Source organism: Salarias fasciatus, chromosome 9, assembly GCF_902148845.1.
Source record: "Salarias fasciatus chromosome 9, fSalaFa1.1, whole genome shotgun sequence".
Classification (NCBI taxonomy): domain Eukaryota; kingdom Metazoa; phylum Chordata; class Actinopteri; order Blenniiformes; family Blenniidae; genus Salarias; species Salarias fasciatus.
This window is the reverse complement of record NC_043753.1, coordinates 7,088,076-7,107,501: the sequence shown is the minus strand read 5'-3', so window position 1 is coordinate 7,107,501 and position 19,426 is coordinate 7,088,076. Positions and strand designations below refer to the sequence as shown.

The 19,426-nt window shown below is 46.1% G+C and overlaps 3 protein-coding genes across 3 annotated transcripts; all 3 read right to left on the bottom strand.

The window, feature by feature from the left end:
- Positions 1 to 1,386: 1,386 nt before the first annotated feature.
- On the bottom strand, positions 1,387 to 10,435 carry LOC115393964 (polyadenylate-binding protein 2-like). The gene is given in 9 exon segments (XM_030099083.1): positions 1,387 to 1,655; positions 4,999 to 5,150; positions 6,860 to 6,947; positions 7,073 to 7,179; positions 7,661 to 7,728; positions 8,162 to 8,270; positions 10,283 to 10,297; positions 10,299 to 10,394; positions 10,397 to 10,435. Coding segments are annotated over 9 exon segments (699 nt in total). The 5' UTR covers positions 10,421 to 10,435; the 3' UTR covers positions 1,387 to 1,615.
- Positions 10,436 to 16,154: 5,719 nt separating this feature from the next.
- On the bottom strand, positions 16,155 to 17,858 carry LOC115394698 (homeobox protein MSX-2-like). The gene is made up of 3 exons (XM_030100052.1): positions 17,082 to 17,858; positions 16,458 to 16,592; positions 16,155 to 16,319 (listed from the first exon to the last, which is right to left on the bottom strand). Exons 1-3 carry the CDS (start codon positions 17,754 to 17,756, stop codon positions 16,155 to 16,157), a joined length of 975 nt encoding a protein of 324 aa, XP_029955912.1. The 5' UTR covers positions 17,757 to 17,858.
- A 10-nt stretch (positions 17,859 to 17,868) lies between these two features.
- On the bottom strand, positions 17,869 to 19,325 carry LOC115393934 (zinc finger protein 2-like). Its single transcript, XM_030099044.1, has one exon. It carries the CDS (start codon positions 19,294 to 19,296, stop codon positions 17,869 to 17,871), a length of 1,428 nt encoding a protein of 475 aa, XP_029954904.1. The 5' UTR covers positions 19,297 to 19,325.
- Between the last annotated feature and the right edge of the window lie 101 nt (positions 19,326 to 19,426).

The following is a 19,426-nucleotide window of genomic DNA, read 5'->3' as shown; positions in this document are numbered from 1 at the left end:
CGCTACGTCGGCCTCAGCTCTGTGTTATAAATCATGTGTTGGGTTTGGCTCCCTGTCCACTCTGTATGTGCTGCTGTGTGTAAGTGTGTGTGAGAGTGTGTGTGTGTGTGTGTTGAAATGTTGAGGAAAGAAAAAAAACAACAAAAAAAAAATGACTAAAAGCGTCGTCAGCGTTTGCTGTTGTAGTAAATGCCCCCCGCGGCGGGCCTGTGGTCGCCCTGCCCCCCTCCCCCGCCCCCCCACACCGACAGGATGGGGTGAGTGTGCATAGCGGGAGCAGAGAGAGAGAGAGACGCCGCGGAGACAGTGGGGGGGGCCGGCGCCACCTGGGGAGGGGTTGTCAGCCTCCACTGGTCCTGAAACCTGAAACGACAAGAAGTGGTCTAATATACAGAGAGAGGAGGAGGAGGGGGGGGAGGGGGGGGGGGGGCAAGGGGGAGGGGGGAGACAGCAGACAAGGTGCACACGGGGGGGGGGGGGGGGGGGGGGGGGGGGGGGATGCAAGGGCGAAAAAAAAATGATGGCAATGATTGCAGCAGGAATAAAAAAAAAGAAAAAAAAAAGGTGTGCAGCCATGCTGGAGGGGGGGAGGAAGGATGGACGAGCAGTTTGGGGACCAAAAAAAAAAAGAGAAATAAAAATAATCCACCCACAGTAGGAAAAAACTTTATGCACGAACAATCCTACTGGACGCTGAAGCCTTGCCACTGAAAGAAGAGTGGAAAAAATGGCAGGAGGAAGACAGGATGCAGGTAGGGAGGGGAGGGGGGGGCAGGTGAGGCGGGGCGGGCAAAGAACGGCAGACATAAAGGGGAGGGGTGGACGGGAGGAGGGGTGTGGGAGGAGGGGAGGTAATGATATACTCCAAGCCACAAACCGAACAACAACAACAAACACTTAATAAAAGCTGGTGGAGTCTCACAGATGTATGTTACATTAGAACGAAAAAAAAAAAAAAAAATGTTTCAGTTTCTCTTTTTCTTTTCTCTCTTCTCGGTGAAGCCGCCCCCCTCCCTCCCTCCCTCTTTTTTTCTTTTTTTTTTCTCTTTTTCTGGTGGTTGGTGGAGGGTGAGTGGGTGGAGGTGGGCTGTGGTGTTGGTGATGGTGTGAAAAGCAGGAGGTCACATCCAGACCGAAGGAGACACATCTGCAGCCTGAGATACCATCATCATCATCATCATCATCTTCATCTCCCCTCAAAAAGAAAACAAAAGAAAACTGCCACCGTTCGTCCCCCCCAAACCCCACCCTCCAACCCTCCCCCATCCCCGCCCACACACACACACACACACTCACACACACACGTGAATATCCACGTATACCTTACCAGGGGGTGACCGCACCAACTTCTGCACACACATGCTCACACACACAATCGCACACTGCGGCCAGTCAGGCTCTCTGTCCAGGAGTTTTTTTTTTTTTTTTTTGTCTTTTTTTCTCTCTCTCTTCTGAGGGGGGGTGTTCTTCCTTTATTGTTGGGGAAGGACATTTCTCTTTCACTGAGTGTGTGTGGGTTGTTTTTTTTTTTTGTTTTAAATGGGGGACAGAGGTAGAGGGGGGGGGGAGGGTTGATAGTAAAGGGTGGGGGGAGGAAGGAGGGGAGGGTGGGGATTTAGTAAGGGGAATACCACGATGTTGTTCGCCCTCGGCCCCTGGAAAAGAGAGAGAAAAAGAGGGTGAGTTTTTTTCTGTTTGGCTTAAGAAAGACGGACACCAATTTCCTGGTGTGAGGTAGTGATTATAGGTGTGTGCGAGTGTGTGTGAGAGAGGAAATAAACAGGAAGTGGGGGAAAAAAATATATTAAAAAACAGTGTTCACATGTCATTAAAGGTTTGGTGCCTTTGATCGTTACAGTGGTGAAAGAAGCTGGAAGCAGCTTCAAGAGAGGGGGGAAACAAAAGTGTTTAATTTCCAAAAACGTTGGATTGTGTGTGTATGTGTGTGTGTGAGCGGGCGGCAAAGGCACTGTCTCTCCCTCTTTCTCTCTCTCTCTCTGTGTCTCTCTGAGCGAGAGCCGCCTCGGGGGTCACTGTAGGGAAAGACCTTGAGGACAAACAGCACCACACACAGACCCCCGAGCATGACAGCTGCGGGAGACGCCAACACACACGGACAGATCGGACAGTCTGGGGGACACAACACACACACCTCCTGTTCCACACACACACAGCACTGAGGGGGAGAAAAAAAAAAAAAATCAAAAATCAAAGCGGTGGCACTGGGACCGAAGGTCCGAGTGTCTGGTAGTCGAGATGAGCTCAGGTCAGGCTGCAGGAATGAACCCTCGTTTCTGGAAGTGAAGCTGGAAACTGAGTAGGAGGGCGTGTGCACGTGTACGTGTATGAGTGAGTGCGACATTCAACTACATGCAAGGACACACATACACACACACACGCACGCACACACACTCAACATAGACACAGGAAAAAAACAAAAGCAAAACAGTTCCTGCACATTCTGGATAAAGCAGCTTGGAAAGAAAACCACAGTGACTGATGGTGCTTCAGAGCATGGAGGTGTTACACTGCCACCTAGCGGCCGGAGGGTGAACTATAGCGCTTAAATGCTGCACAATGCAGATAGAGCAGCAATGCAATGATCCGTTTCAGGATCATTTTGAGAAGTTATTTCCAATTAACTGAGAAGAGTTGAATCTGTTAACACATGATCAATATGCAATATTGTCCTGCAGTAGAGAAAACACCACCAGCACTGTGGAAATCTTCCGAGCTCACAATAAGGCAATGCAAAGACTTTTTTTTTTTTTGTTCACCATGGATATTTTTCCTCTCACAACAAGACAAGGCACAGTTTCTGTTCTGTTCTCACTCCTGAACTCCAGCAGCTGATGAATTCCTGATGTAGCCTCGGCTCCCCGGGCCAGCTCGGGTGGAACAGCTCTGATCGTTACACATTAACCAGCGCCGTCAGATAATGGGAGGCCGCGCCGCGCACTTACTGCCAACACCTCCAGGGAGCCGTCTGAGATTATGAGCGCCATTATTGAAGTCCAGATTACAAATGGCTGAATGCAACATGTCCAAATTCTCAAACGGCCAATATGTCAGTTACCCCCCCCCCCCCACACACACCGTTTCAACATCATGCGATGAGTCTTATCAAGCCAACAAAACTTCTACCATTAAACACACACACAATGCTTCAAGGCTCTGCCTCCGTCTAACAAACTGTAACAAATCCAACTTCTGTAGCGTTGATTTAATGTCGAAAAAACGCTCACAGCTTCTCCCAAAAACTTTCTGTGTGCCTTGTCCTGAAATGCAGGCCAAAATCCCAGCGAGCAAACTGGCAGGGCTCTAGTTTCTTGGTATGTGTGGGAGTGGCTGGAGTGAGCACACAGGCTGATTAGAGAGATTCTGACCTTTGCGTTCCGACACTTTTTGCACAAAAGAACCGATGGAGATGCTAGTATTCTCTAGGTTTTTTTTTTTTTTTTAATTTCTAAAAGTAGCAGTTTACATAAACACTTGAGTAGAGAGCAAAGGGGAAAAATGAGAAGACTGAAAGCCGATTATGACATTTTCTTTTCATTAATCATCACAGATAGAGCGAGAGCTGAGGTCGAGACGCTCCAGATGCTTTTCAGACGCTATCGGATCAGAATCTCTCGGTCCCGAGTGCGTGTGTGAGCGAGCTGGCATGCTGATCGACGTGTTTGACGCCACACCTCCTTCTCGAGTGTCAACAGATAAAAGAAGATGGTTTCACAGACAGAGCTCCACCGGGGGGAATTTGTTTCTCAGAGAGAGCTCTCATCCAGAGCAGGAGATATTTTGATCAACAGAGCCGGAGTGTCCCGGCCAGGCAGAGCTCTGAAGTGAAGCCCATCAAACTTCTGAGATCCTGCGAGCTGCCAGGATCTCAGTGCAACAACATCTGATCAACACCAGGCTCTTTGCTTTTCTCTGGAAATAAACCGATGCGGTGGTTGACATGAGGAAATGCTACAGGTGACTCCAGCTCAAACCTCCCGGTTATGTAAAGCAAGTTTGCATTCTCCACGCCATCGATGCGCCAGAGCAAATGAGTAACATTCAGTGCAGGTGCTGCAGCTTTGCACCAACACCTTCTGCTGCATTGGCATTGACCCAGGCCCGGATCGGGTGAACGCAGAGGAGCATGCACGGCCCGGGACCAGCAGACTGGTGTGCATGGAGCAAGTTCACATGTGACGTGTGGCATGCAGTGAAGCCCTCAACCCACAACCAACATGTCGTGTGTGTGTGTGTGTGTGTGTGTGTATGTGTATGTGTGTTGTGTGTGTGTGTGCAAATTCAATCTGCCTCTAATAAAACAACAGAGCCCTCATGTTTCAAGGACAACTTATCACTTCTTTAAGGTTTAATAGCCAAAATACACAGTTAGAGTGCCACAGGAGTCTAAATACAAGTTCTTACATTTGTCAAATGACTTTCCAGTCTGTGGTTCAAACAGGTTCGAGAAATTTCCACAAAAAAAAAAAAACACCGAAAACGTAACGCTGTCAGCAGGTGACAAAGCAGTACACATTTAAAACCTCCTCGCGTTCGTACTTGGCTCTTTTACAAAGCACCTCAACCTGAACGGCCGAAGCTGCAGAGTTATCAGATTAGTGTTTCTGAGGTCAAGCAAAAACAAAAAAAAAAAAAAAAAAAAGACATACAGCTGCTGGTAATGTGTTGAACAGAGAGCTTTGTCTTAAAGTTATGCAACATTAACTCGTAACTCCCGACAGTCTTATATTGAATTTTCTAAACACTTGTTTGTATCATTATGTAGATCAGCTAGTTGATTTGCTGAGGGAACCAAGATTCATCTACATAACTACATCGGCCCTGCGGCACTCCACTGATTACTAACTACTTTATTGTTTCCATCGTCATGGCCAACAAACTGCACGACTTCTCCCTCCTCCCGGTGGTTGAGGTGCAGCGCATGCAGACCCCGTGTGCTCCCCGGGTGTCAGAGGTGAGGGCGTGTCGGCGCGGGCTCACCTGAAGGCCCGTCCTCTGCCTCTGGGGGGCGTGTAGCCGCTGTAGTAGCGTGCACGTGACGTGAAGCTTCCTCCCCGTGATCGGAACCGAGCCCGCGGGAAGCCACGGTCTGTGGTGCTGATGCCTGGTCTGTTTGTTCTCTTTGCTCCGACCTGAGGACGAGCGACGGACACGTTTCAAACTCACCCCGACAGCGAGGCTAATGCTAGTTTGTTAGCTTTAATGGCAGCATCGCCGATATCTCAGTGTTTTGTTCTGACACGTAATGAGTTTTTTCAAAAATGTTTACAGCATGATTGGCGGTTTTGTGGCCAGATTGGGCAGCGGGGCTTATGTTTCACTCCCCTGATTTACATTTAAAAGTGGACATTTCAAAAGAAAAGCCTTAAACACAGGAAAACAGGAACTTGCGCTGTCAGGAATTTGCATACCGTCAATTTTATAATAACCTATGCAAAAAAGAAGCTGTAAAATAAAAACTGGATGCAAAGAGAGACAGTTCATAAGGGAACCCACACAATATATGTTCTTTCTGCAGATACCGGTACTCACACACGTCCACCACACCGTGTTTAAGCTTAACTCAAAGCACCGTCACCAATCTGGAGAAAAGAATGTTTTTCTACATGACAGGATAGGTTCAAGACCCTCCTCTCTACAGCATATAGTATCTAAAAACGTAAAGAATCTAGGGGAATCTGGATGCCTGCGATGTTCGGGTTCTCAGGCTGCACTTCATGCCAAACAGGTATGACTGTTCTGGGAATGTCTGGACAGGCTCATCTAAACACCGTCTCTCCGTGAAACTCGTGTGTTTTCCAGCGAGTCAATAAACCACCCATCACAACACCGTGGCTTCCCAATCCAAGAGTCTGGGTGCGAGACAGGCCTGCAGCAGTTCACAATTTAGATTACAGCAGAAAAATTGGGGAAAAATACAAAAGCACCTACAACAGGGGTGTCAAACATAAGGCCTGTGAGAAAAAATGGGCCCACAAGAGGCTCTAACCTTTGTCCACCAAACCAATTAACTAGTGAAAATTTCAAAGAAAATGACTTAAAAAAAAAAAAAACCCACAATTTAGAAGTAGCAGACCATACACCAGACTGACAGCTGAGATATCGATGATGTTGACATAAACACCAGATATCCCACTGCTATCAAACTGGTCTCAAAGTCATGCTGTCAGGTTGACTTTGTAAAAACACCCACAATGCAACGGCAATAAGAGAACACTTTGGGACATTTCGCTGCATTTTGCATCATTAAAAATCAGATTAACAGTGAGATTGGAGACATTTTTTATAGTAATTATCAGCCTTTGTGGAAAAAAAAAAAGATATTTTCATCATCCTCTGTGCCGCAACAAAGAACAACTTACATTTAAAGTTATTGTATTACAGGTCCGACCAACTCCGGACGAAATTTGGTTGAACTCGAGTGTGTCTGATGGCCCTGAGCTACAATCAGACAAGTTACACAACATTCATTGTCTCTCAGGACTACAACAACGGGTCTTTTTACTTTCCAGACCATCACAAACTTTGTTTCAAATATGAGGAACTGCAGCTCAAAGGTATTTACGTTTGTGAAAGCCTTGCCTGCTCAGTGGATAGTACAAAAACACGTAGCCCACCAGGATTTTGTTATTCAATCACTGATTTTAGGGTTGATAAGTTTTTACTCACATTTTAGTTTAAAGAGTAGCCCGTTTTCTGAACTTGTTTTATTCAGACACTAAAATACAGCGTTGCCTATATTTTCCTATACTGCTCATCAAATCTAGAACTTCACATGTGAAATCCATTAAAATGTATTTGCTTTTAGAAAAAAAAAATCTAAAACAGGGTCAAATCTCACCTTTATCTGCCTTCCTCTGAAAAGGGACTCATCCAAAGCCATGGCTGTCCTAACAGACTCTTTGTCTGCAAACTCAATATAAGCAAACCTGCAGGAAAACAAAACATTCCATCATTCATATAAACCTGGCAGTTGTTTACAGAAAAATAGCAGTGGCCTCCAATCCTGGATTTGGAGTTTACCAACTCATCACAGCAAAATGATGGCCCTTACCCTTTAGGATGTCCCGTGTATTTGTCGCATAGGATGGTGACTCTGTTTACTGAACCGCAGCCATGAAAGTGAGCCTCCAGCTCTTCTGCCGTGGCACCGTAGTCCACCTGAACACAAAAGGTTTCATATTAAGAGGGCTTGATTACTTTCTACAGTATAAAAATGGCTTAAAATGTATTTAAACTCAAATAAAATGCTTGAAAAATGATGGCGTCACAAAGCTTCAGCTTTATCCAGTCAGTGTCAATCCATCTAAATAATATCTCTTATCTGTGTGTGTGTGTGTGTGTGCGTGCGTGTGTGCGTGCGTGCGTGCGTCCATCCATCCAGTTCACAGCTCTACAGCAGCACAGAAACTACTTCTCACTGGCACAATGAGCCAAAAGTAAAGTTACGGTTTTCAAATCAGGCATGTCTTTAAGAAATTCCTGATTAAACACTGTTAAAAAGGACAAAAGCAGGAATCCAGTCAAATATTTGTGGCAAGATGGACCACAGACAAATCAGTTTGTTCTAAAACATTACAACAATCAAAACACATGGCTACAATAGCAGGGCCACCAGGCACTAATGAAGACAGTTACTCACATTTCCGACATAAATAGATCTGCCATCTGCCTCCATCTTTTCCTCGATGGACATGATGACGGGGCCGACTGCAGAGGAGAGCAAATCGAAGTGAAGAGAAGCAAAAAGTGGAAAACTTTAAAAAAAAAAATTTAGTGAAATAAATCACAAGAATAAATGAGGAATATGGTAGGTGTATATGTTTCTAAAACACGGCATGTCACCATGTATATCAATAAAGAATCATAATCTATTCAAGTATATAACTCCTCACAGTCATTGCTTTATGCTCTATTGTGGTTTTCAGAGATTTCCGTTATTGGCTTGGTAACTGAACTGAAATCCTGCAACAGTTGCTCAACATGAATATTTAATGCACTTTTAAAACTCCTTTATTAATCTTCACCACTGTGATGCCACTTATAATCCCACCTGGAGGTACCTTTCAAATTGTTGATTAATAGAAAAGTGACTGCAGCAGTTTAGTATTTAGGCAGGCATAAAGACAGAACATGAACGTACCTGGTGGGGGGCTGAGATTCATCTGTTTCTCCACCTCGTTCTGGAGCTCCTTCAGCTTCTCGGCCTCTTCCTCCATTTCTCTCACCCGGGCTTTGATTGCCTCCAGCTCCTGCAGGGCAGACATCAGAGCTCAGAGTCCATTATTTGTACAACTTCACTCACACCGGAAACCGAGCACAATCACGCAAAACATTATTTCAATATGCTAAGAAAATGCTGCCCTGGCAAGGCATTATAAAGTCAATTATTACTTTTGTAGACTTGGAAAGAGGGAAATGAATGATCTAAATGACAAAAACGATGCTGCTATCATAACATCAACTCAAAAAAGGCTTCAGAAATGTGCTTTATATTTAAACTTCTGTCTGGTTGGTCTTCCGACATACTTTGTCCTCTATCCTCAGTAAACTTGATCCCTGCAATCTAATGTAATCTAATCTGCTCTGTTCTTGAAGGCCATCAAAAATATATACTCAGACCATGAGATTATTGATCCAAACATAAAATAATCAATAAACAAGCTCAGGTTGATTTCTCTCATCAAGGCAGCATGAATAAACCCCCTCAATGTCCAGACATCTTTTTAAAAATCTGAGAAAAAGACATTGTTAATAAGCTATGCTGATCTGGTCTTTCCTGGTCTTTCCATGCACTGTAAAAGCAATGGTTCAAGCTCTAAGATGACGTTTAATGCACCCGACACTGGACATTTTGTAATTTGCATTTCAGAATTATTCACACAAGTGTGACCATTAAAATGCTGCCTCAGGACAGGGGTTCCTGAACACGACTGAAGCAGGGCACACAATGCAATCTGAAGTCCGCCCACAAAACCGAGAGTGATAAGGAAAATAGACACTGCGCTGTTGAACAGTGGGATGATTGTGCCCTCACATGGGAGCGGACCCTCCTGTCTGACAGTGGTGCACTGCAGCACAGTGGGAGTCACTCCAGCTCCATCCAGGGCTGCTGTCGATGCTGACGAGGTCTATAATGCAAATGCACGACAGGGTGCACTGACACGGACATTAAAATCTCGCCACGGGGGAATAAAGACTGCACACCGACATGTTAATGGGAGCACCCCTGGTAACCATGTGACTGGCGATCCACCATCATCTGCATACATCCACATCATGCACGAGAGGAAGCTGTGATCGAAAGCGGGGTGGATGAAACAATCCATCCAGTGGATTCCGATTTTTGTCGCATATCCAGTGCCAGCTTCCCCTCCCTTTTCTCCTTTGCTAAAGGATGCAAACCCAGCCCCTCAAATACCGCAGCCCCCTTCTGCGCTCAATGTGCCCACATCATCTGGGATTATGCACTAATTGTGCAAGATATTGTGAAGGATGGATGGATGGATGTATGGATGGATGATAAATGGATGGATGGATTGTGCACATTTCGTCCATCACACGATCGTCGTCCATTAGAAACGACAAAAGATGGTCAGGTGCACGGCTGCCACATCCCCGCTAGCTTGACACATGGCGATAATAGCAGAATCTCTGCAAACAGCAGTCGGCTCGAGGTGCCTTTATCCCCGATTAGTGATTTTAATTGAGCGATCCGCTGGTTAAATTAACTGCAGGTCGCATTAAGCTAATGTTAGCCTGCCGCTGCCTGCACCGTCATTTGCGTGTACACAGACCGGCGGTAGCAGCGCCATGACAACCGTCAAGGGAATAAAAAATGTCCTTTACCGTCAGCAGGGTCGCCTTCTCAGGGAGGTGGACTCGCACAGCGGCGGGCTAATGGCGGCGGCCTGTCCTACCCCTCGCCCCTAACAGTCTCCTGCATCTCCGCTCGGATCTCCCCCCTCCTCCTCCTCCTCCTCCTCCTCGAGCTGCTCCCTGGCGCAGAGAAACTGGCGTCGCTGTTGCGCCAAGATGGCCGCCGACACCACGCATGTCGCCACCCATTTCTACTGCACTGCGTGAACCACAATGGCGGGTGATAATAGCAGTAACGCGAAAACGGCATGTGGACCCGAGATATGTAAAGGGTGAAAGAAATCAACAATTGCCAGGACGCTTTTCCTTAAAAACTCACTCCGATTCGGTCACGGCGTGTCCTCGTGGATTCAGTCGGGAGCTTTAAACAATGCCCTTCACTTACCGGGTCTTCAATCGCGGGCCTCTCCTTCCTCTAACCCCGGCTCTTCATCGCCGACTCCCGGGTCCTCCAGCTCGGGATGTCCGGGGTCCGAATCTAGTAGGGATTCCTCCGTAGTAGTCCGTTACCGAACTCCGCCATCGCCCAAATCCGACTGTACCGACGCGCCTCGTGGCCAAACCGACGTCGCAGGCCCCTACTCACACACGAGGGGGGTGAGAGTGGAGAAAAAAAAAACGGGCGGAAAACGCCGTTTAGTAAGTTAAAATGGGGAATAAAACACTCGCGTCAGTTCCAGGCACTAGTCAAACAGCGTACCGCGATAGACAGGGACCGCGGCTTCACGCTACCGACGGGAAGTGGTGCTAACTTGCGTCAGATAATCTAGTTTATTTACTTAAATGTGTGTATAAAAAAAGGCGAGGACCCTGCGCGAGAGTGGCGGCGTCCCTTCATTCAGAAATGGAAGCCAGGGGCGGAGCCATGATCACTGCGGGCGGAAAACTCGCAATTTATGGGCGAGGGCTTGCTCAGGTCCCGCCCCTTTGGTGTCTGCAGTAATCCCATTGGATAATCACACAGGACATTCCGGCTACAAATCGCATGTGTGCCTTTAATTGGATTACGATGCTGTCCATCATATCTTTATCACTTGTAACCGGACTGCCAAACCAATCGTTCAAACAAATTAATAATCCCATAAAAATATTCTCCCCCAGTGTGACCTTTAATGACCTTTGTTTAAATTAGTCACCTGAAATTATCTCTTCTGCTCATAGATGCATTTACTTGTAGAGACAGGAAAACATTCCTAGAAAAAAAGTCTTAAGAATAACAGTCATCAGTCACTTCAGGTAAATTTATTTATATAGCCCCAATCAGACACAAAGAAAATCACAGAATCACAAAGAAATAAAAGAGATACATCAAGGTAAGGCAATTAAGAATCTTAAGTGATTAAGATTATGAAAATCCATTCAAACAAAGCAATTATAAAAAATGAATGCTTTATTGAGACAAAGGTAATACAATCTGATATGTATTTAGGCCTATGACCACTGAAAGCTTTATAGACAAGAAGTAAGATTTTGTAGTAAATCCTGACCGACAGGCAGCCAGCGCAGAGACTGAAGCTCAGGCAGGATGTGCTCTCCCCTCATTGTGTTAGTGAGGATTTCTCTTACACATATTTTACTGAGGCCTGTAAACACAGTATTACAATAATCCAGCTTGTTGGTAATAAATGCATGAACAAGTGTCTCTAAATATTGATTGATCACAAATCCTTTAATTCTAATTCTGCCATATTTTTTCAGATGGCAGTAATCTGATGTTGTGATGGCCTTAATTCAGTTTCAGATCCGAGTTCTTAATTACCACACCCAGATTTCTGAGTCAAGATGAATGCTGACCTTTCACCGTTCCTCTGTATCAACAAAAACCCTCCACTGTTTTCTGGGTGAATTTCTAACTTTCCATGCGTAATTAAACGCTCATGTACGATCTCTGGTGTTCTCATTTGCTGGAGCAGTTTCAATGTCTCTCTGTTTATATCCATGAGCGTAGTTCGCAGCGTTGACAAGCTTTGCTTCATCACACTGACAGGTGTTTCTGGGGGTGGCTCCACATTCGGTGTGATTTAAACAAACCCTACTCCTATTGCTGCATTAATCCGCCTCTATTTCTGAAAGATTATTATTGTCATCACAGCTCTGGTGCACACCAAATGAGGACTGTGAGGCTGTGTGTACAACATTTGATTGAAGTCTGAACACAGCAGAGTTCAAGGAGCTCGATAAGTATCAAACGCAGGGTGTGATGGGCTTTGGAAGCTCTGTATCCTCACTGCTAATTGGAGGAATTCCTGCAATAGTCTGACTGTATATACAGACGGTGAATCCTTCGCTCTTCAAAGTGACACCAAAACACTGACATTGTATTACATAGCTGTGGATCTTTGACACAGAATATACATCATGACAGCAGTTTGTTTTACATGTACCGATTTGTTTCTGAGAGCTCAAACCAAACCAGACTAACGTGAAACTCTTGAGTGTTTATTTAACTCTGATCCAGGCCAGAGGCTTTGCTGCTGCACAGTATATCACACCACTTGTAAAAACTCATTTAACAAAGTGCTTCACAGGCAATGTGAAACATAAATTTGGTCCTGGAAAATGAGTTAGGTCAAAAGATCCATACATTTTATGCTCTTTATCCAAAAGCCGGTTTTGTCCAGGACAGTCAGCTGAAGGAGAACTACGCACTCACCACCGTGGAGCACTAAACCACAGGCAAATGTTTCAGGACTATGTGAGGAAAATAGAAAAATAAAAAAAGTGCGTACTCGGAGATAATGCAAACTCCATACAGAGGTTCCTCCAAGCCAAATCAGGTATCGTCTCCAAATGAAAACGGTTAATACAAATCAGAATATTGAAGACGAGTTGCTGCGGTCACTGAACTGGCCGACTGAGTGTCCCAGAGCAGCTTTGTCCACTGAGCGCCACAAACAGAATAATGGAAACTCCACACATTTTCCACATTCATTTGTTATCTCATTTACTTTGGTTCAGCCTTTTTTTGGTCACCGGGAACAACAGTCTTTACTTCGAGTTGTATTGTTGCAAAACTACAAAAGAACAATAAGCTCAAGTCCAGATTTCACAATTTGCTGTTTGGTTTGGATGTTTCCGTTGCAAAGCTTTGGGGGTCCTGCCGGAACAGGCCACATCTCTCACCGTGTGGAACAGACGGGACACATTAGATCGAGCATATCAAGGTACATGCCAGTGGAGGGGTATCAAACATAAGGCCGGTGGCCCGAAACCGGCCCACAAAATGATCCAATCTGGCATAATCTGGCAAAGCAGAATAGCAGAGCTGATGCAGTGGAAGAACAGAGATTTCAGGAGAAATAATGAAGTGGCCGGTGAGTGTAAATATAGTGACAACTGCTTGCTTTCCAGATGTAAAGCAGGGTTACATTCGGGGCAGCTGGAGGAAATTTTCCAATCTCACTAGTGTTGATTCAGTCCTGCGTTCACCATGTCCACTGCGTACGACTGAGTGAGTTTTAGGGTGAAATGTGCAACCTAAATTCATTTACATTGAAGAATCCCTCATGATGGAAGAAAAATAAGAACCATGCACCAAAGAAGAGCTCCATCCATGTAGTTCAACTTGATTTTATTTCTTTTCTGTATATCAAAGAAAGCATATGGAGACCAAACACAAAAAAGGCAGGTACAAGTGAGGAGGGAAAAAAACAAAACCAAAAAAAGCTTAATCAAAAATCTAACAAGTCATAACAACACTGCCACTATAATTGTTCAATATTCATAGGAATACCATACTCTTTTGGAGCAGAGGTGGCGTTTTAAAACCATTATGGATCAATAATATCAAAAACAGTGATGAGTAGTAATAATAAATCGTATAAGTAGTAGTACAGTTATAACAATAGTGATAATCAAAGTGACAATGAAACAAAAGAGAATAAAAAGCAGATCTCCTAAAAACGTATCTAGTTTGGACAGTGCAACACCGTGTCTGTGTGTGTGTGTGTTGTGGTGTGTGTGTGCGCGCATGTGTGTGTATGTGTGTGTAATCCCAGTCTTGAGGTTGGAGCAGTCCAGTCCTTGCTTTACACACAAGATACAGTTTCCAATGGGAGCGCGAGAGAAGCTGACTGTTTCCGGAGCGCCCCTCTCTTTGTGGTAATGGCTGTCTGTGTTCGTTTGAAATGTCTGTAGCTTGTGCAAAGATTGTGGACTAGTGCAAGTGTCAAGCCGTGGGATGTCCTTTACAGTTTGCATTTACGAAACACCTCTCCCGCTCTCTGTCGACCTTAAGATTGCTTTTTGGTTTTTTTGAATGACAGAAAGCAAAGGGAGGATCACTTTGGAATATCAGTTATTTTTCTTTTTTAATATATTTCTTTACAAAAGAGTTTGTTTTAGTTTGCATTTTGTTAAAACTATCAATAGTAACATTAATATACAACTTAAATTGAAGGAAAAACATCTTTAGTATGTTATGTGTCCTTCAACACAGCACCATCTTATTAGCTCTCAGTCAACGCATCTTATATGTCATAATTTTGCTTTTTTTTCTAGATTCGAGTACCCATTAGCTTTCGGGGATACTACTGAACACCCAACTTGTCTCCCTTGTCGTAGATTCCAGGTGTCGGGTCTCGTTTCACAGCACGTACACGACCAGATTCGCCAACTCTGCTTCAGAACTGAACCAAAACGAGGAGGGGGGGGAAAACATGAACGGGGAACACACCATTTCAAGCTCTGTCCTCAGATTCAGAGGTTTTGGCTTTTGACCTAAATTACACCAAAAAAAATATAAAAAGGAAAAAAAAAAAAAGGAAAAAAAAATCTATTCTGCCAGTTTTAAAATTGTATTTTCTTTCGTATAAATATTGACGTACATAAATGGGTACTCAACTTTCCTGTCTCGTACACAGTATTCATGGCAAAAAAAAAGAAAGTTTTTTTGTGTTTTTTTTTCTTTAAGGAAATCAGTCTGACCCTCCGTGCCAGATGGGGGTGACATTAATTCACCGACAATATACGAGGATCACCCGGGCTTGAATTTATATAGCTGGTGGTGTTTCCTCTTAAGGCTGTCATATTTCTAACACACCCACAGAAGGTGCAAAGCATTTATCTTCCCCGACGCGTCCGAAGAGCTGCATTCCAAAACGACACAGACATTCTGGGTGGAAAGTATAGATTTACAGGAGCGGAGAGATGTGAAGCACAAGCAGATTGGATTGGTAACTGGATTCCTTGGCCGAACGAATGCGGACGACTTTACAGGCGTGAGCTGCTCCGTTAAAGATCACATTCACATGTTCCCTCCCAAAATGAAAGCAAATTGGAACGAGGCTCTTCAGCGTTTCTACAACCAGATCAAACTTTTGCACATTATGCACTCCTAAAGCATTACTCTATTTGATTAGCAAAATCAATAAATCGTATTAAACATGGTTTATATTAAGGCATCCAACATGCATTATTGTATCTTTTCATAAAAAGACACCTGCATCAGAATGCTCAAAAAACATCTCAAAAACAATGCAAAATGTGTCAAAGTGCGGTATGCCAAAGATTAGACTTTCCTCAGCCTCTCTTTTTGCGCCGTCTATTTGGATTGTCATGAAACTATGAGTGTGTGAAACGGGGACGAACCGACAGCACCGTCTCTCTCTTCAGTACCTCTTTTGTATCCCAAAAATGAGGAGATGCAATGCTGTTCAGATCACTCCTGTAGCGAATGAAAAGGTGACAGTTCATAAAGATTCCTGCTCTCCCACAGTTCATCTCCAAGCAACAAAGTGAAAAGTTTAGGCAAGAGGGGGAAAGAAAAGGAAAAAAATATATATAGAGAGAGGGAATCCACAGGAGCCAACTGGGAGATGTTAATATATATTTTATAGTATTAATCCCAAAAAGTGTTTCCGGGCCCCCAAAAAAGGAAACGCTTGCATCAGTCTTCAGGGCAGAACAGCTCAAGCACGGCACGTTGAGTGTCTTTACAAATTTTAGGAAGGTTGTAGTAAGTTAATATGTGACCACAGGGTTAGGACCAAAACTGCATGGAGGAGAAGTGTGTGGGAATCGGGCGGCGACAAGCAGCATGGAAAGAGTCTGCTGAGGGACCCGATTTCCAGGTGAGCTCTATGGATTAACGGACATCGAGTCAGTGAGGGTTGAGCAAGAGGGAAGCAGATGCAGGAAGGGAGCCGACGTCAAAAACTCAATTAGTTTTTGAGGATTAGTGCTCAAAATTTATTAAAGTGTGAAGGAGCCCAAACGGGCCCGACGAGTCAGTGTGCAGACCAATCCTGATCTGAGTTTTAACTTTTGCTGGTGGCCGTCGCTGGAGGCATTTCGATAACCGCGTCTGCCCCGGAAGCGGCGCCGGAGCTGGTTACAGTAGTGGAAAGAGAGACCTGCGAGCCCGACACGGCGCTGCCGGACGTGCCGTTCCCGCTCGCGTTCTTGTTGACGAGCGCCATCGGCTGGCCAAAGTTAGTGGTTCTCAGGGTGGCCAGGTGACACCGGCGAGAAGACGTGGGCTCTCGCCGCGGCCCGGGATTCGAAGGAGACGTTGCAGGCGTCGCAGCGTCCGGTCAGGGTCTCTTTGGGCACCGGCTGACCGGCCACCGGGACCCGGCGGGTTCTGTGACCGTGAGCTGGACCGGCTTGGGCAGGATGGGCCGGTTGGCTTTGAGAGCGCTGTACTGCAGGTAGCTTCCTGAGCTCATGTCCACCTTCCCGCCCGACACAGGAGACTAAGACAGAGAAAGATGGAACAAGAAACAAGCTCAGTAGATGCATTTTACTGTTTTAGACTGAAAAGCAGGACATCTAAACTGACTGACTGCATTTCGGCACATTTGGACTAGAATGAGATCTCATTCAATCTGCTCAATATTAATCTCTGGTATATTTCCAATCACTACAAACATCATCACGCAAGAACATAAAATATTGTCAGTCATATTACAGTAATTGATTTCAACATTGTTTGTATTCTTTCACAACACTTTTTTACTGCTTGGACTTTCTGCTGCAACAATGCAAATGCACCCATTGGGGGTAAAATAAATAATTATCTTAAATAAAATGTAATTACCCAAGTTTTAGAACAATTGTCTGCTTCCCTTCTGCACATTACAGACAGAACTAAAATGTGTCTTGCAAGACTTCAGCTGAATCCGTTTTGTCAGGCCTGCATTGCATAAACGGAAAATATGTGATTTGTGTGGTTGCCAGCGTACCATTTTCTCCTGCTGCAGTCTCCAGCGCTTCTCCTTGGCTCTGGTGTTCTGGAACCAGATCTGCACCACCTTGAGCGGCAGGTTGAGCTCCGTGCCGATCGCCTCGCACTCCATGGCGTTGGGATGGGCGCAGGTCTCGTAACAGGACTGCAGGATGGACAGCTGCAGGCAGGACAGGTGCGTCCGCGGCCTGCGGCTGGACGAGTGGGGCAGGAAGCTGCTTTCCGTGGGGCTGGACTTGGCTGCGGGCGGGGTGGAGAGGCTGGCCGCTTTGGCGGAGCTCGGGGTGTTTGGGCTGACCGGGGCAATGCTCGGGGTGGGAGGAGGGGGGATGGGACGAGGCGGGGTGTGCGCGGGGAGAGCCAGCTGTTCTCTGGATACGGTGTTGATCTTGATGGGGACTTTGGAGGTCCAGTAGTTCAGCCCGTTCTGTTTCTGCGACACCATGGTTGAGGAAGGCCTGTTGTTGATGGGAGTGGTGGAGACCTTCGGCACCATGCGGTTGGTGGTTCCGGGACCCATCTCGCTTTCAACGTCTTTCTCCTCATCGGTTTTTTCCTCCTCGCTCTCCTCCTCCAGCCTCCGTTTCTGGGAAGGTCGCGGGGCTATCGGGACCGGATCCTTGGGTGGGGCGAGTAGGACAGGCGCATTGACTTTTGGTGCAACTTTAACCATGGTGACGTTGCTGGTGGTTTCGAGCTTGATCTTTGGCACCGCTGAAGGAACGCTGCTCGCAGAAGACGCAGTGGTGGAAGAAATAACCTCCTTGGGCTTGATGGGACGGGGATTATCTTTTTATCAAGACTGGCTTGCTTGGCTCCTTCACAGGCTCTCGCTCCGTCTTGATGAGGGTCCGCACAATTGGTGTAGCTGTCATACATCCAGCATTGTTTGTAGCAGGCTTGTTGGAGAATATGGGTTTGGACAGAGGCCAGGTGAATTTGATGAGAGGTTTGCCGACCGCTGCCAGCGTGCCGTCACTGATAAATCGGACCTCGCCTTTCCTCTCCCTTGCCCTCATGTTCTGGAACCAAATCTGAACAACCTTCTTTGGAAGATGAACCCACTCGGAAATTTGTTCGAATTCATGTTTCCCAGGATTCGGATCTTTGAAATAGCACCCATACAGGATGTCAAGTTGTTCAGCTTGAATGATGGTCCTGGAACGCCGCATGTCTCGAAACCTTTTTCCTTTGGCCTTTCTCTGCTGCGGCTGCTCTTGATCCCTCTCCTTTTGCTTTTCCTGCTCCTTCTCTCGCTCCCTTTCCAATAGCGTGGCATTCATTTTCTCAGCTGCCCTCATGTAAATGCTGGACTTGGTCAGATTGCTGCAGTTGACCAGACTCATGCCACTGTTGGAAGACGGCACGCCGCTTACCGGCTCCGGCTTAACCTGGACCACGACAAGACCTTTGGATGTTGGCTTCAAGCCCAGGCCATCAAGCAACTGTCCCTTTTGTATGGCAATTTTATCAGCCAGAGATGAGGAGGAAGCAGATTTCGAGCTGTTTTTGCCCATGCTGAGATCCAGCGCAGCCTCGCAGTCATCGCCATTGGACAAGTGAGGAATAATTTGGTTTGGATGGGAGAGACTGTACTGTGACAGGAGAGAGCTGGCGAAACGAGTGATGGTTGGCGGGTTGTTGAAAACGGGTACTTTGCTCCCGTCCCCGATTATCGGTGGCGCCAGAGAGACAACATAAGGGCTGAGAAACTGTGCTGAGAAGGGAGTGAGGGACAAGGGGAGTGAGTGAAGAGCACTGGCTGGGATCTCTGGGTGGTCCATGATGTGGGACTGTGAATACGGAGGATCCCCTTGGGCTTCCAACTCCAGATCCACATCAGGGTCCTGCCTCTCCTTTTTCACCTCCACTTCATCACGTTCAAACTCCCCCCTTTTTTTCCTCTTGGCCCTCTGTCCCCCTGACCCCTCCTCTTCCTCATATTCATCCTCTGCATCAGAAAGGAACACAGTTGTAGAGCGTAAAACCTTCCCTCCGACCGATCCCCTGTCACTGTAGACCTCCCGCTGAGTGTTGTCTTTCGTGGGGCTTTCAGGGCATTCTTTGAAGGAACCGTTGTGGCTTTCCTCATCGGAAACAATCACAGAGGTGTAGACCTCATTTTCCGAGTCGGAGGTGAGACAGGACTCTCCTCGACTCTCCCTGCCTAAATCTCTTAGCTTGCGTTTGCCTCTCGTCTGAGACAAATCCATTGCTTGGCTACTTGAAGCTTCAGCATAGTCGTCTCCTTCGGCTATAACCAGTGAGCTTTCCTCATCATCGTAGTCGACATCGGAGCCATGGCCGTGCTTTGTAAACCCAGCCAGGTGTTCCGACTCTGTC